The 15,577-nt window shown below is 45.6% G+C and overlaps 1 protein-coding gene across 4 annotated transcripts in view; it reads left to right on the plus strand.

Moving 5' to 3' along the window:
• The window catches only part of SYBU (syntabulin), a 41,330-nt gene extending 28,787 nt beyond the window's left edge, over window positions 1-12,543 (plus strand). For 2 of the 4 annotated variants that reach the window (XM_055799387.1, XM_055799388.1), the window contains 4 exons: window positions 5,414-5,516; window positions 7,916-8,119; window positions 9,069-9,218; window positions 10,437-12,543. In XM_055799387.1, coding sequence (XP_055655362.1) covers window positions 5,414-5,516; window positions 7,916-8,119; window positions 9,069-9,218; window positions 10,437-11,547 — 1,568 coding nt within the window. In that variant the 3' untranslated portion in view covers window positions 11,548-12,543. Of the gene's footprint in view, window positions 1-1,334; window positions 3,603-5,413; window positions 5,517-7,915; window positions 8,120-9,068; window positions 9,219-10,436 lie in introns of those variants that run through there. The other 2 variants (XM_027777594.2, XM_055799389.1) reach the window with 2 other exon arrangements.
• Window positions 12,544-15,577: the final 3,034 nt, after the last annotated feature.

The raw sequence follows: 15,577 nt of genomic DNA on the forward strand, positions 1-15,577 counted from the left end.
ACACCTCTCATAAGAGTTGCTGTACCACTGGGCATCCTCAGCTTCCTCCGCTGATTCTCGACCTCATGGTAAGTGGAGAGCATGCAACATAGGCAGAGGCAGAACATATGGGAACAGTCTGTGTCAGCCAAAGACCAGAGCAGTCCACATGGAGGAGAGTTCTGTTCCTTGCTCCCAGGATTGTATCTGCCTTTACCCAGTTACTGTTAGGTGTGAAATAGAACAGCAAGTCCAAGATAAGAATCCCATGTACAGTAATAGTAAAGCAAGTAAGTAAGAAGTCAAAAAGCCAGGGACTGGAACGAAAACCCAGTCAGCTATGGGCTTGATGCTGTGAATCGAGTACATTATCCTCTAGGAGACTTTGCCCTTGAAATGGGTCATCTTTAAGGGTGTTATCTGAAGCAAAGCCTGAAATGCTAAGGCAGGACTTCACCACTTCTTCACAGCTTCTTTTTCTTATGTTTGTCAGCACATGTGAGCAGTGTGGGTTTTTTTCCTAGATTGTTTGTGGTGTACAAAACCAGTCTTGCAGGAATAACCCCATATTAAATAGAAAAGAAGCAGCATCAGTATTTCCTGGAAATATACTGCATATGCTGTTGAAGACTGGAACTAGAGATGTAGCCATGAGTTAAAGGTTTCAAGATAAATGAAAGAAAATCTCTTAAAAATACAGGGCCTTTCAATAGCGGGCATGACAACTGAATTATCTCTACTTTTCCAGCTGCTTCTAATGGCTTTGCTGGAATTTTTTTATGCAGTCAAGCCCTATCTCTTCCCCTGGGGTCTCTAAATAAAGCTATCTACAGAGACAGCGTGCCACTTTTCCTCTAGTTGCTGCACAGGAGTGGTGAACATGTATGCATAGTTTGGTCTCTTTCCTTTATAAGAGGATGCTTTTGAAAACAAGGAATCTCAGCAGATTTAAGTGCTTTACAGTTTGAGGACAAGCTATCTCTGTCAGCACTGTTTTATTTACAGCTCTGTTTCACTGGGTGAAACCTAGCATCAAGACTGATATATATATATATATAGAGAGAGAGGTCATGTTTATGCAGTCAGAAAATAGGTGAGCTCTGTGGTTTATATACTTCAGCTGCTGTGAAACTGGCGAAGTTGCAAATAGGAAAGACTTACACAAAAAGGATAAATTTTAATAAGCTCATGCATCCTGAATTTTGGGAATCCAGTTCTGCTGCTCAGCTGTCAATGTTCCTGTCACAGATATTACTTGAACTTTTTCCTTTTTTCCATGTTTTAGTCTCACTATTTAGATTGCAAACGGACAAGAAAATACACACAAGAATGTTTGAGCTTTATTCTTATAGAAGGAAAAAGATTAAATACTAAAGTACAAGCAAAATTTTAAACCGAGGCCAGAAGACCATACAACCATATTCAACCACCTGTAATGGCTAGAAATAGCAAACTGGGATGCCATACTCCAGGTGTACCTGTGGGGTTATTGTGTGACTCTGTGTAAAGAAATGTATACACTGTCTCTACATGCATACATACGTACATACACGATGTGGTATTTCTGTGCTTGCATACTATCCAGGTAGGCCCAATATACCTACTCTGTTCAGCCTGTAAAAGCTGTGAATGCAGTGTGTGATATGGTCACAGTACTGTGACATTACCCCTGCACTATGACTGAGGCAGTGCAGAGCAGAGTTAAAGGTGGGGCTTTCCTACAGCCAAAATGTAGGCGCGATGGCTGCGCTGTGTGAGTGGGATAAACACACACCAGTGCCAGCTGGAGGCATACTGGCCCTTGCGCAGGCAGCTCTTTCTCCCTCTCCTCAGCACTGCCCTGAAATTTCTAATTGCATCATATGCAGGATGGGAAATTTGCCGTTGGGTAATTAGTAGGAGGTTTTCCAGTTGATTCCCATGCTGCAGCAGGACAGCCTTAGCTCCCCAAGCTGCGGACCCCCAGCCCATGCTGCAGATGAGCCCACGCATCTGCCAGACTGTCACCACCCTCTCTGCCTCTGCCTGGATTGTGCCTGTGTGCAGCTGTGGAGCTGCAGGCTCCCTTCTCCTCCCCTCCACACCAGCTGGAGCTGGGTGACTGTGGCGATGGTGGCAGGGCAGCGGTGGCACTAGAAGGCAGCACAAAGCCTGATGCTGTCAACAGCGTGCTCTTAGCTCGGTGCCCTCGCCCCTTGAGCAGTAAAGTGCAGCAACAGCACTAAGCACTGCATGATTTCACTGCTGATTCTCAGATACCCGTTCCAAGCAAGGAGCAATCCTGGAAAATGTTACAGTACTTTGTTGGCCACCCTTGTGTCATTCCTCCTGTTGCATAGAGCAGTGCACAGCTCTGCTCCCGTGGCGTGGGTGTGCTGCTGCTCGGAGCCCGCTGTAAGGCGGAGGGAGGCCGGGGTGATAGGCTTCCCAGCATCAGATGTCGTGCATGCGGCGTGAGCGTTTCCATCACAGCGTATTAGTGTGTTGGCTCACCTGCTGACAGGCTGTCGGTGATGTGACATGAGCGGCTGGACCATGGAAGAATATGTATGAGTGAATTTGCAATGAGATACCAATGAAGCCCGCGGCTCCACATGTGGCATCTTTTGCAGGAAAGGGTGGGTAAGACAGTCCTCTTAACAGTCTCAGATCAGATCAGAGCTAAACAAGTGTTATGGCCAGTTAGGACAAAAGAATATGTTTTTGAGAAATGTCAACCTCTTTCATGATTAACGCTGGATCAGTTGGCTGTTCTAGGGGTTACATGTGTGAGGTTTTGCAGCCACATTGTCACAGCCACAAAAACAGTCAACAGGCATCCTTAGGGAGCTGTCAGCCTGGAGAAGGGTGTTAGGAGAAGTGAGAGGCCATGTTTGGCTCCTGCCCGCATTGCTGCTAGACAAGGAGTTTCACCCCTTTGTTAAGACATTTGTAAGATGGAAGTCACACTGACCCAGGACAATATGTTGCAATTGATATTTTAGGGATAGATGCCATGTCATTTTGCTTAGAGATGTCTACCAAATGGGAGAAAATATTTATTAAAGTCTCCTAGTAACATTGCTGTCGAGCTCTGCTGCATGCAAAGCTGGCTTGAACATCACTAACACACTTGGAACCATTACTAGCACTGCCCCCTTTAATTTATAAAATGTTCTTGAAGATCCTATAAATAGCCGCATGCCTAATTTTAAACGTAAGTAGTCTCCAGGAGCGTTCAGTGTTAAGCTTGTGCGTAGCTGTTATCAGAACTGGGGCCACAAAGGTTAATTCGTGCTTTGCAAGACACAGTTCCTGGTCTCAGATGCAGTTCAGTCTTTCAGAAAGCTCAGTCTTCGAGGTGGTTGCGTTTTCAGGCTCTGCTGACTCTGACCGGCAGTGCCTAACTTGGCAGCCCTTCCCAGCGCTGTGCTCCAAGCCAGGCGGGTCAGGGAGAGGTGATTATTAAGCCTTGCTTCCTTGAAATGCTTTCAATAGCAAGATCTGATTATGATGTGGTCTGCTTAACCAGGGATGAGCCTCAGCTAGGGCTCCTGCTCTCTGCGCTGCAGCCAGGACTTCACTTTGGAAAGCTGCTGGTGTCTTGCAAGGGCAGGAATGTTTTGGGGGCCCAAACACTGGAGGTATGAAATCTGTTTACCTGTTTGTGTTTTGTTTGGAAAAGTAGATTTGGGAATAGTGAGGGTGCTGAGACAGTATTTGGACTGTACTTCAGTTTTGTAGATGGGAATGTTTATCGGGAAAACTCTGTTGCAACTTTGGACATCATGTCCCAGGGTCATTTTGTTTCCCCAAGGAGAGGGCCACTGACATTTACATCTGCAGACATGATATAAATACTCTGTGAAACAAAGCAGCTTTGCTGCTCTCCCTCCCTCCCCTTGCAAACTGGTACGCAGTTCTGATCTGGTTACAGCGGGGGTGACTTGGGTCTGATTGTCAGAGGTGTTGTACTAGGTATGGAGGTGGTTTAGAGGTGATAAAGCTGGGTCCCTGGGGCACCCTTTTGAAGAGCTAAACTTTGCATTTGAGCTCCCTGAAACTGGGCTGAGTACTCCTCTGAGCCGGGCTGAGCCAGAGGCACAGGGAAGTGGGGGCTGCCTCAGACCTGGTGAGGCTGGGTCAGTATTGGGTTAACTCCCAACATGTCTGATCCTGAGGCTGGTTGCTAAGAGCTGCCAGATGGTAGAGGTGGTTGCTGGATGTCTCATCCTCTATAAGGGTGTGAAGACAGGCTCTGATAAGGCCTTTTCCCAGTCCCAGGTGTTCAGGGGAACAAGGTGTGCCCATCACCATCAGCTCTGTGAAGGATTTAAGAGAGGTTGTGCACTTAAAGGTTTGTCTGCTGCTGCGGTGGTGGCAATGGTGGCTGTGGCTGCACCACCACCCCCCGCCTTGTGGAAAAGATAGCAAAAATATGGTTTGTGATAAGTCTGCAGCTGCTGGCCGGGGTTGTATGTGTGTGGGACAGCACCCAGAAACTCCCAGATGAATGATGCTTCCCCCTGACTACTTAAAGGATGTTGGAAAGTTATTTCCACCCCCTCAGATACAGTCACCATCTGGTATTGTGGCTCTGCAGCGTGAGACCTCGACGTGGCTTTGGATATTTGCCCTTTGAGTGATAGAATTATAAAAATCCAAAATTTAGGGTCAGGGTTTTTTCCAGGTGATAAGACCTTCTTAGTACATCTCCCTACTACTGACCTTAGCAAAATGAGAGCAGTTTTCCTTGTATATGCCAGAGCTTGGGAAATAAAAGCTGTGATTAGTAGAAAGTCAGTAATCAGACAGATGGCTTAGCACCCAAAAAGCGCTTGAGAGCAACATGTGATTATTGGATTACTTTAAGGCTATTAGAACTGCCTTACTATGCTTCTGTGCCACATGAAAACCTACATATGTGGCACCTATATGTATGCATGTACCCTGTTAGCCCATACACATTTATACATACATACACGTATGTGTACATCATCTTAGAAACTGAAATAGAAGCAGCTTTCCTCCCAGCCAGTAGAATTTTCGTATGGTTTAAAGCAAGAGAAATCTCCAGTTACAACTATGTGCTCCTAGTCGCTGTGCTCCTGAAGGAGCCACGTGAGCGGCCTCATTCATCTGTTGGTGGCTGTGAGAAAGCAAACAGTTTGTCACAACAAATGTTCCTAGCCGAGTCCTAAAATGGCTTCTGTAGCGTGAGGGTTTTGTGTCCAAATGTTTTTTTCTGCTCTTGTTGAAGTGCCAGTTCTGAAGAAATGTTGAAAATCTGGAACAAATCCAGCGCTTGTCCTCAGGGATGTTTGAAAATTCATGCAACTTCTGAGATTCATACAGGATGGACAAAGGAAGGATGCTTGTGATTCATTGTTATTTTGAAAACAGTATTTGAGTTATAATTTCCATCATGTTTTCACTCTTCCCTTTTCCTTTCCAGGGAGTGAAGCCGATTTTAGCTCTTCAAGCAGCACAGGCAGTATTTCAGCGCCTGAAGTCCATATGTCTGCTGCTGGAAGCAAAAGATCATCTTTTTCTCGCAAGTAAGCAGAGCAATTTTTCCTGAATATTGCAAGTGTTGCTAGTGCAAAGATAGACTACGGTGTAAGATCTGATAGTTAATACATACAATACCAGTATTGTGAATTTTAAAACAGTTAGGGTAACACTACGCTCTCGGGCAGCACTTACACTGATGAGAACAGTGATATGAGAAGGAGAAAGAAAATTCTGTATTTGGAACACAAAAATCGTCAATATGCCAGATAAGCCGACTGGTATTTTTGGGGGGGGGCGTTTGTTCATAACAAATATGGGAGATATGATCAGGTAAGGCAGAAAAGGCATCAGCTGTAGGGGAGGAGGGAGAAACTGGGGGTATGTTAGTGAACAGCAGTACTTCTAACCAGTTAACCTTAACCTTTTGGTCTTTGTTTTCTTTCTGTAGTAAACTGTCAGCTCAGCATATACCTTTGCAGATCATGACCTTATTTTTTGTACGAAGAAGTAGAAATACTGCCTTTGATGCTTTTTTCTTAAACACCCTTGCCCAACCTTTATATAACTAAAACTCCACACAGATAAAACAGAACTATTTCTATCTAAACGAAACTTTCATGAAAGATTTTTGTAAGATTTCTCCCTGTCATGTGTAAAGTGCAAATCCAGACAGCTTGCAAATATAGGGGCACCGGGATGGAGCTGTGCATGCTGTGTGCTGCCCACGCGATCCCTGCTGGTTACATTTTTTGGAGTAGGAGGAAAGGGTTGAAATCACCAGGACTGGTTTCCTGCCCTTTGTGGAAGAGCTGGCAGGCAGGCTGGGACCGGCAGCAGGATACCCGTATGCTGGAGTCACACAGACGTCTCCACGGTCTCGGTGTGCTCCAGTGTACAGGATCAGCAGAATGATGCTTAATGAGCAGTTTCCTATCTGTATCGTGAGACTGTTAGAAAAATAAACATTACTTAAGCTCTCCCTAGATTAAATCTAACAAGTAAAGTTACTGGCTGTGGGAAAAAACCTGTACTAAGTAGAATATGAAGCCCTAAGCCACCTTACTTTCAGTAAGGGTATGTACCATTTCATACACTACTGTGCATTTAAATATAACTTTTAAGTTAGACCATACTGACCTGCTTAATTAGACAGAAGTCCTCCATAATGAGGCTCCTTCAAATGCATTGCTGCATTAGGCAAAGTCCCTGCAAGCTCCTCCTCGCACCAGAGCTGATGCTGTGCTGTGCACAGTGGAAAGAGATGTCCCCTTTGCAATATGTTCTTTTTTAAATGTTTGACTTAACTCACAATGAAACATTTCAATGTTGTCACAAACCACAGTCCTTCACTTCGTTGTAAAATAATTATAAAATCACCCGAACCGCAGCAGCGTGATGAAGGTTTGCAGCAGCCACTCAACCATCTGTTCCTTATAAAGTGTTCCATTTTCAGAGGAGGGAGGAAACCAATTCAAACAATTTTAAGAAGAGATTTTTGTTTCATAATTCTGTGGTATTAAATTTTTATGTTCAAGCCTTCTCTTTTGCTGGCTGGAATTGCCTTTTTCCGTATATTTTTTTGAAACCTGCCATTTCCTTACCATTTAGAAGAAGAACTTCTATGGGAGGATGAAGGTAGCCACGCAGTAGTGCAGGAAGGCAAACCAAGGGAGCAAGTGAGGCGTGCACCCCGAGATGCTGTTCTCAGAGCACCCCAGCACTTTGGCAGCTCTCGGGCAGTGCAGATACCAATTGCTTTCAAGCACGCATGGTTAACAGATTATTTAACAGAGTGGGAAAAGAAAGGTAGATATGTATGGGGCGAAATTGGAAGGAAGAAAGAAAAGGCTGTGCTTTCCTTTGTCTATTTTAATACTATTTCAGTCTGCTCTCAGTGGGGTTCGAACTATATCTAAGCGAATGAATAGCTGACAGTGACAGCTAAAGCACCCAGTATGCTGAAGGCAGAAAAGAACAGTGGCTCAAACAAAATCTGTTTTCAGTGCATGCTGTGATCCCTCGGGCTGCTTGCTGAGGAGCATAAAAGCAGCCTTACAGCAAACCTCTGCGGATGGGCATCGCTCCACAAGCCTGGCCAGGGAAAGCTGAAGTGTGGTTCTCTTGGAGCTAATCCAGGCTGCAGTCCTTTCATTACTTAATGGAGTCAGAGGTTCAGGGAACATGGATGATCTGATGGAGTCACTGGGAACTGTTCTATCCACAGAGAAATGTGCAAATGGCTGAGGTTTCCCTAGATCATGTAATTCAGGCTGAGAGCCCCACAGTCAGTGAAAGAACATGCAGTGGCTGGTGACTTCAGGACTTTCTTTCTTCCTGACCACTCACAATTATCTACCAGGTGTAGAGTTCAGACAACTTTGCGTAGTGGGGTTGTGTGATGAGGATAATCCAGTATGCTTTAACCATTTTGGTTCCCCTCCAGTCGTGGCCCTTATGGTCGGAATAATGGATCCTTATCCTACAAGTCTGGAGCCAGCCCACCTGCTTCCCGTGAAAAGGACTCTCTGTCAACACTGTGCAAAAACCAGCTGAGTCCTGCTAACATCCATCAGAGTTACAGGGCTTCTTCAGCCAGCAGCAGCAACTCAGGCTCATATAAAGGAAGCGACAGCAGCCCAGTGATGAGGCAAGTCTTTCTTTCAGCATCCCGGTGTTCAGCGCACTGACGTACCTGCTCTGCACTGTAACGTGGGATCAGCTGTACGAGTTGCCAAGCGGGTCACCTTGCTCCTCAGCATAGGCATGACTCCTCATGTTGGTGGCTCCAACGGTCAACAGGGTGCTTCATCCCTTATTGTTTCAGCGCTGCAAAATTCAGTTACTTTCAGTCAAAGTCCTATGTAGTTGTTTTTCACCCCGAGGCAGGCTCCTTCATGTGCTTTCATGCCATCAATTCTCATGGGGATTTACTGGTTCTTTGGTCTAAGGGTCCTTTCACTTTGGAGACAGTTGGGTGGGGTAGTATAGAAAGCATACACTCAGGTGAAAATTCACCCTGCCCAGCCTTAGGCACCTCCCGTAAGGAGTGTAGTTTCCTGTACAGGAAAGAAAACAGATACCTGCCAGAGCATGTGACACGTATGGCAGAGAAGTTGCCACCACACTGCTGCTGTTTCCCTGCCTCAGGCAACTCAACAGCCGAGCATGTCAGATACACACGTAAAGCTAGATAGGATGAATCCAGGTTTCAGCGTGCTCAGCTTCATAGCTCATGAGTGGAGCTGCACTTGGTCCTCACCTGGCCGTGTCTACAGCTGGGTGCCCTTGCCAGTGGCTTGGTTGCCTGCTCTTGGGCACACCATCCATTTTGGGGAGGGCGTGGCTAGGTATTTTGATGTCTCATGTCATGTAATGGCACTGAAACCAAGTACAATAAATAGTAGATTTTGCACTAGAGCCACAAATCAGCTGTTTCTCAAGTACTCTGATTTGCTAGAGAGTCGCTTGTGTGGATGCTGAGGAGCCCCAAATGACTCAAGTTTTGTATCAGTCAATAGGATGTTTTTCTTTTTGCCAGGACTGAAGAACTGTGGGAATGATATTATGTGATGGTTTGTGGGTTTTTTTCTTTTCAGGCGATCAGGGAGGTACAATTCTTGTGCTGACAATCACAGCATTAAGCCACAAAATCCAGAGCAGTATTTGACTCCTCTGCAGCAGAAAGAAGTTACAGTACGGCATTTGAAGACAAAACTGAAGGAATCTGAGAGCAAACTTAAAGAAAGGTAAATTTCGCTTTAGAAATGAGAGTTAAAAAGATTTACTCAGGACCATTCAGGGGTGGGAATTCTGAACGTTTTAATCATATCTTGACCTCATAAAGTTTTCATTAAGAAATTTGAAATATAATCAGTCTGACTGTGTTGTTTTCAGGCATTTCTGGTTTCATAGGATTCTCAGGGAATACACACCATGCAGTTTAGTTATTAACATCGTTGTTTCTTTTCCCTCTTTTGAACTTTCCCAATACTTTTAGAGGATAATTTTTTACCACTCCTATGTAGCGTTGGGACCTTTTATACATAAAACAGTTTCTACCTGCCAGCATGCATTACCTTAGTCTGCCGTTCTACCTCACTCAGTGAAATACGCCTACAAGTGTCCCCCTTCTCCCCTAATGAAAGACAGGCTCTTATACAAGCCAGTGTGCCACTTATATTTTTGTTGCTTCAATACCGAATTTTTCACAATAGCCCTCTGTACGGATGCTAAGCAGAGACCATGTACTTTACACAGCAACAGATGTAATCTGCTTTACTAAAACCGTGCTCTGAGAGCTGGCTCTGCAGCGCACCCAACCCAAGTGGGCACAAAGGGCTGTCTGAGTGGAGCCCCCAGGCAGAGTCCCCAGGGACCCAGTGGTCCAGCTTGGGACAGCCCATCCTCTGCCTCTGCCAGGGCTGGATCTCACACGGGGCCCCCTCGCCCCACTCGCTTGCAAGTCAAGACGGCAGCCTCTGGCTCCATGCAGGGCAGAGCAAGCCAGGGGTCTGCAGCCTCGAGCCGTCCTGCTTTCCGCAGCCAGTGTTGGCCCTGGCTGTACAAAACGAGCTGCTGGCAGGCATGGGGGATGCATCCAGGTAGCTGCTCCTCATTTCCTCCGGGGCGAGGCAGCAGGTGGGATGTTAAGCGCTGTACCGATTGGACCTGACCTAAAGGTCACCACTTGTACCTCAAGGTGTCTTGGATCATGGCACAGCTCACAAGGCTGCTGGCTGTGTGGCGGGGTCAGTGGCTCCCCTAAGCAGTCAGCCCGGGTGTCTGGGCAGCTGGCTTCAGTCTCTGCCAGCTCTTTCAGAGGCAGCAGCAAATCGTGCATGGAGGAAATTGCTTCCTTCTTGGAGCATCTGGGCAGCATAAGGATCCCGGTGTGGTGGAGCCTCATGTTGACTCTTTAACTGACCAGTTAGCAGAAGTGTTACAGCATTTTTATTTTGCTGCAGGGAAACAGAAATAGAAGAGCTCAAAGCTCAGCTGGGACGGATGAGGGAAGACTGGATTGAAGAAGAGTGTAATCGTGTGGAGGCGGAGCTGGCCTTAAAGGAAGCACGAAGCGAAATTAAACAACTCAAGCAGGTTATTGAAACCATGAAAAACAGCTTGGCTGAGAAAGACAAAAAAATTCAGAAATACTTCATAGATATAAACATTCAAAACAAGAAACTGGAATCTTTGCTGCAGAGCATGGAGATGGCTCAGAATGGCTCTGCGAGGGATGAGCAGTGCCTGGAGTACGTGTGTGACTCAGAGGGGAAGCCGCTGGCGCTGTGTGCCACAGTGCCGGACAGCCTCATCGCAGAGGACCAGGCTCTGGAGGAGGTGGCAGACAGTGGGCTGCTGCTTAATGAGGACACAGCTAACGGGAGCGATTCATCTGAAGAGAGTTTGACCACCACGGCCTCTGAGTTGAGTGATCCAGCTCTCTCCAGTTCTGCTGTGAATAAAGGGATGCTTGAAAATGTTCTGGATGAAAAACTAACTTCTTCCCAGGAGGAGGAGAAAAGAAGCAACATGATGGTGGAACAGTCTGTGCAGACTGATGTGGTGCCATATAGCCTAGATGTGGAGCAGCTCATTCAAAACATCTTCAGAGCTCAAGATGCCTGTCCTCTAAGCCCACCTTCTTCACTGAAGGAATTGGGTGATTCTCTTGGAAGCTTCAGTGATTCTGGTATCATTGTGGACTTAACTCCAAGTGATCCAACCTCTGCCATCCTTTTGTCTCCTATGGAGTCTCCATGCAGGAAGGTGGAGCACAGAGTTAATGGAAACCGTTTCATGAAAGAACTTGATTTTACAGAACCTCATGATGATGAAGCCTTTGGGTATGTCAATACTTTCTCTCAGGCAGGAATAAAGAGGAGATACTGGAGCAGGAGTCTCCTCAGAGATGTTCTGGCTGTAGCAGCCCCTGTTGTACCAACTATCATGTGGGCTTTCAGTACTCAGAGGGGAGGAACAGATCCCATTTATAACATCGGAGCGTTGCTTCGTGGTTGCTGCCTGGTGGCCCTGCATTCTTTACGCCGTACACCCTTCAATATCAAAACCTAAAGTCCACTCTGTCCCTGGGCACCAACTGGCTGAGGCAGAGAGAAAGAGGGATGAGATAGATCATAAAAAGTTATTGTATATTCTGGCAGAGTCCATCATTTTGCTTTTGACTCTTTGATTTGCACTATAAATTGGTTTGAAAACATGTTTCTTGTTTCAAAATAAAAAAAGCTGAACCCTGTAGTTCCACAAGATGTTTTTAATAGTACTGCTGCCTACAGAAATAGCCCTCCACTTCCCAGGCACTGTGTTCCTCCCTTCTGCTGGTGTCTTTCTGGTGCCAGTGCATCTGTACAGTGAACATGACCGGGGGAACCGAGCAGCATTACAGCTAGCACTCTTTCACGTGTGTTTGCTGAGTCAGCGTTAAGCTCAGTCACTTTCCCTGGATGGTTCACTGAGCAAATGTACAAGAGCACTGCACTGGCTCGAGGGTAGCGCAAGATGCATGTGGGAGCAAATGGCCAGAGAAAAGTGGGGTAATCCTTCAAGCAGCACTAATCTAGAACGTTTGTGAAACTACAGCGTTAAATGAGTGACATGAAGGCTTGTTCCCACTAAGGGTCACACATGCACTTCAGAAAGCATGCTAGCACTTTCCATTTGTTGTCCGAGGTGTCAATTCAAATGTAGAGGTAAACCCCCTATTGCCAGGCAGCTTCCAGCACATCGTTCGTGCCTGTCTCATGTAGTGCTCTTCTCAATCGTACAACTGCTCGAGCATTTCACTGGTCTTGTGCGTGTACGGGGACTGTAACCAAAAATGTACATTGTTGGGAGTCTCAAAACTTGTTACAATGATAAGTATAGGTGTGGATACACTTTGGATCTTAATGTTGTTTTAAAGTCTTAACATATTGGAACCTGATAGTCTTTCGAGCCCTTTGAAATACTATGTATAAATGTATTGTGTTTTAACTTATTGTTTATTTAATTGCTTTATTGTAAATTACCTCTATAATCACAAGTTCAGTAAAGCATGTTAGAAATGTCAAACGTGGGTGTTTTATTGTAGCAAAATTATAAAAAAATACCTCGTTTCAGCTGAGCTGTCAGGGACAGGTCAAGTGGGAGGAGGCACTCTGTCAGGGTACCAGGAATCATCAGGACCTGGAGAACAGATAGACTGAGAAAAACCTAAGCAGAGCTCCAAGAGTAAGGCTCCAGCCACCTTCAGCTACGCACGCCACCCGTGCTGCTGCACCCACACGGCACCGACAGATTCAAGTGACCTGATCTTTAACTCAATGCGATCTTCTGGAAACTTCTAACTTCTGCGCTCCCAGAAGAACATCAGTCCTCCAGGCATTTAACAGAGGTCCAGAAGGCCCTGTGTAAACCAGCTGACAGTCATGCAGTCTTGGTGCATCATGCTATGAATTCTCCGTGTCCAAAACTTCAGCTCTGTGCATAGATCAGAGGGCAATATTACCCAACAGATGCAACGGGAGCTTATCTGGCTCCACTTAAGCTTTCAATACCACCTCTGGCCATTTAAACCATACTGACCCCTTCAGCAAAGCAAGTGTAGTATTTCCCTGTCTAACCCCGAGCAGGAGAGGTTACTAAAGCCTGGCAGTGCCAAGCACTGCTCTGCAGCTTTTGGGAAGAAAGGAGTTTCTAGTAAGCCAGAAGGGAGGAGGAATAATTCAGCAGCATGCAGGGAGCATTTGCAACATGTGGTGATACATACTGATGCTTACAGAGGCGACCTGGTAGACTTTTTGCATCCCTTTGATGCCTGGGCTCTGAATCATTTCTGTTTGCAACAGATTCAAGAGGGTTTGCTAAGCATTATATTAAGGAAGAGAAATCTAACAGTTTGATGTAACATAGTCCCCAAGAGTTCACAAAGATGGCCATGACAGCATCTTGTTTTCTTTGCCCGTAACTTCCTCTTCCATGTTCTCCTGCCGCCCAGCTGGCTTGCCTTATGACACTACTGCAATACGTATTGCTCAAAGATCACTTTAGTAGTTTGAAAAGCTTTTAATAGTTGGGGGGCAGGGGGTAATGTAAATTTTACACAACCCTGGAATTTCATCATTCACCTTGAAATCTCATCTTAGGACTGCAACACATTACAGAAAATGCCTTATTCCTACTTCAAACTGTGTCTGTTCAATGCCAAGAGAGCAGTATTTTATACCCCGTATTACCAACGTTATTACAATTTTGGATTTCTCTTACACCCACTATTAAGTGATCTTCACTTTGGTGGTGAAATGGAGCACAAGTTAGAGGGAAAAGTGATCTTCAGCTCTAGGAGAGACATTCACCTGCGACTACACGGGTTTCTTTTGCAGCAAGAGGCAACAAAGCAGCACGAACCTATTTATGTTTAAAATTTCAATCGGCTGAACTCATTTCTTGGGCAGGCTCCATTCAGCAGCAGTGTTTTCAAACATGCTATTTAAGACATAACGCACTAACACCAGAATAACACCAGCGTTGCTTCCTGCCCTTAAAAATCTTTCAGCCTGCTCAACTCTCATAAGTTATTTAACTACACTCAGCGAGAGGTAACAGTTCCCATCACATTCCTGATAGAAGTCCTTGCTCTGATCTCTACCCAAAATTCAGCTTGCTTCCAAGCATCCACCTTTCCTCCTCCACACTGCAAGGCTGCAGACGGCTCAAGGTGCCCTTTGTAAGAAGAGGCCTGACATACCTTGGTAAGTGCTCCAGACTCGGGCTTTAAGGAACTGGCCTTTGTTCCCTGATCCACAGAAGATATGCCAGTTGTCACTACAAACACACCATCTTAATTTTTTTTCCCCTCTAATATTTCACTTTAGTCATTTCTCATCTGGATCCTACTGGTGCTGTACAGAGTAGCTAAGGGAAGACCATCAGTGTCCAAGCACTTCAATGAAAAGTATCCTTTTCCTCCTGAGTTTAGAATATGCTCATACCCACACCCACACTGCACAGGAAAGTCTTGTCTCAAAGCACACAGGTGGGGAGCACAAGCAGCTCGCAGGCTAATGGTGAAATAGCAGATACGTGCCTGAATTCAGGCTTATAGCATCAGAACCAAGTCAGCTCCTTCCCAGGCTGAAGCAATGCCCGTTGGTAATCCCATTACAATTTTTCTTTCTAACCCAGGAACAAAAAAGCCTTTCTTTGATATTCAGCTTATGAGGTACCTGACGTGCCCCTAAGCTGCCAAAAACAGAGCCTCAGGGACTGCCCACCTCCTCAGCAGAGATTCAACTGCACCTTTATTTACGTCCACCCTCTCATAAGGCTGTTAATTTCTAATTACATACTCCTTTCTCCTTCCTTTCCCCCCAAAATCAACTCTCTCTCCTAAATCCTAACCTCTAGGAACATGCTAAAATGCAAGCAGTTTTATATATATCCTACATGAGAACAACAAGCCAGCATTTTGCTCCAAAACCCTTCAGACAAATGAACACAGGACACGGCAAACATGAACAGCTATAGCACAGTCAAGGAAAGGATTTTTCAATCATTCTGGCAAGTCAGTCCTCTGTAGTCAACAGGCCAAGTAGTAGAGGGAAAAGGAGCCTCTGGCAGCAGAAGAGCAAGAAAATAGGCGTATGCACTGGGTGTACAAGACCCCCTCAAAAAACTCAAACGGACAGCAAAACCACTAATGGAGCAGCAGCTACATAAAAGGTTTAGCAGAAGTGTTTTCACATTTGTTGAGGATAAAAATCAAGATAGAGGAAGGAGGAAAGACACAGCACAGGAAAAAGATGAGATACAAATGCATGGTTTTTTACCGTGCAAAGTAATACCTCCAAGAGCACTGTATCCTCACTGGCATTATGTCAGCACAGGGCATAGGAGATGGGATGAATCTCCAGAGCTGCTGCACTACAGTACAGGCAAAGCAAAAGGAAGGAAGGAAGACCAGCAAAGCAGGATGGCACAGGGGAGGGAAAAGTGACGCAGGGAGGCTGATGTGCAAGGTGGCAGCACCAAACATTTTTTAAAAAGGCTGAAGGTTGAAAAAAAGCATACACTTCCATGATGTATTAAAGGGCTTTTTTATCTTTTT

This window comes from Falco peregrinus, chromosome 3 (assembly GCF_023634155.1).
Source record: "Falco peregrinus isolate bFalPer1 chromosome 3, bFalPer1.pri, whole genome shotgun sequence".
NCBI classification, from domain to species: domain Eukaryota; kingdom Metazoa; phylum Chordata; class Aves; order Falconiformes; family Falconidae; genus Falco; species Falco peregrinus.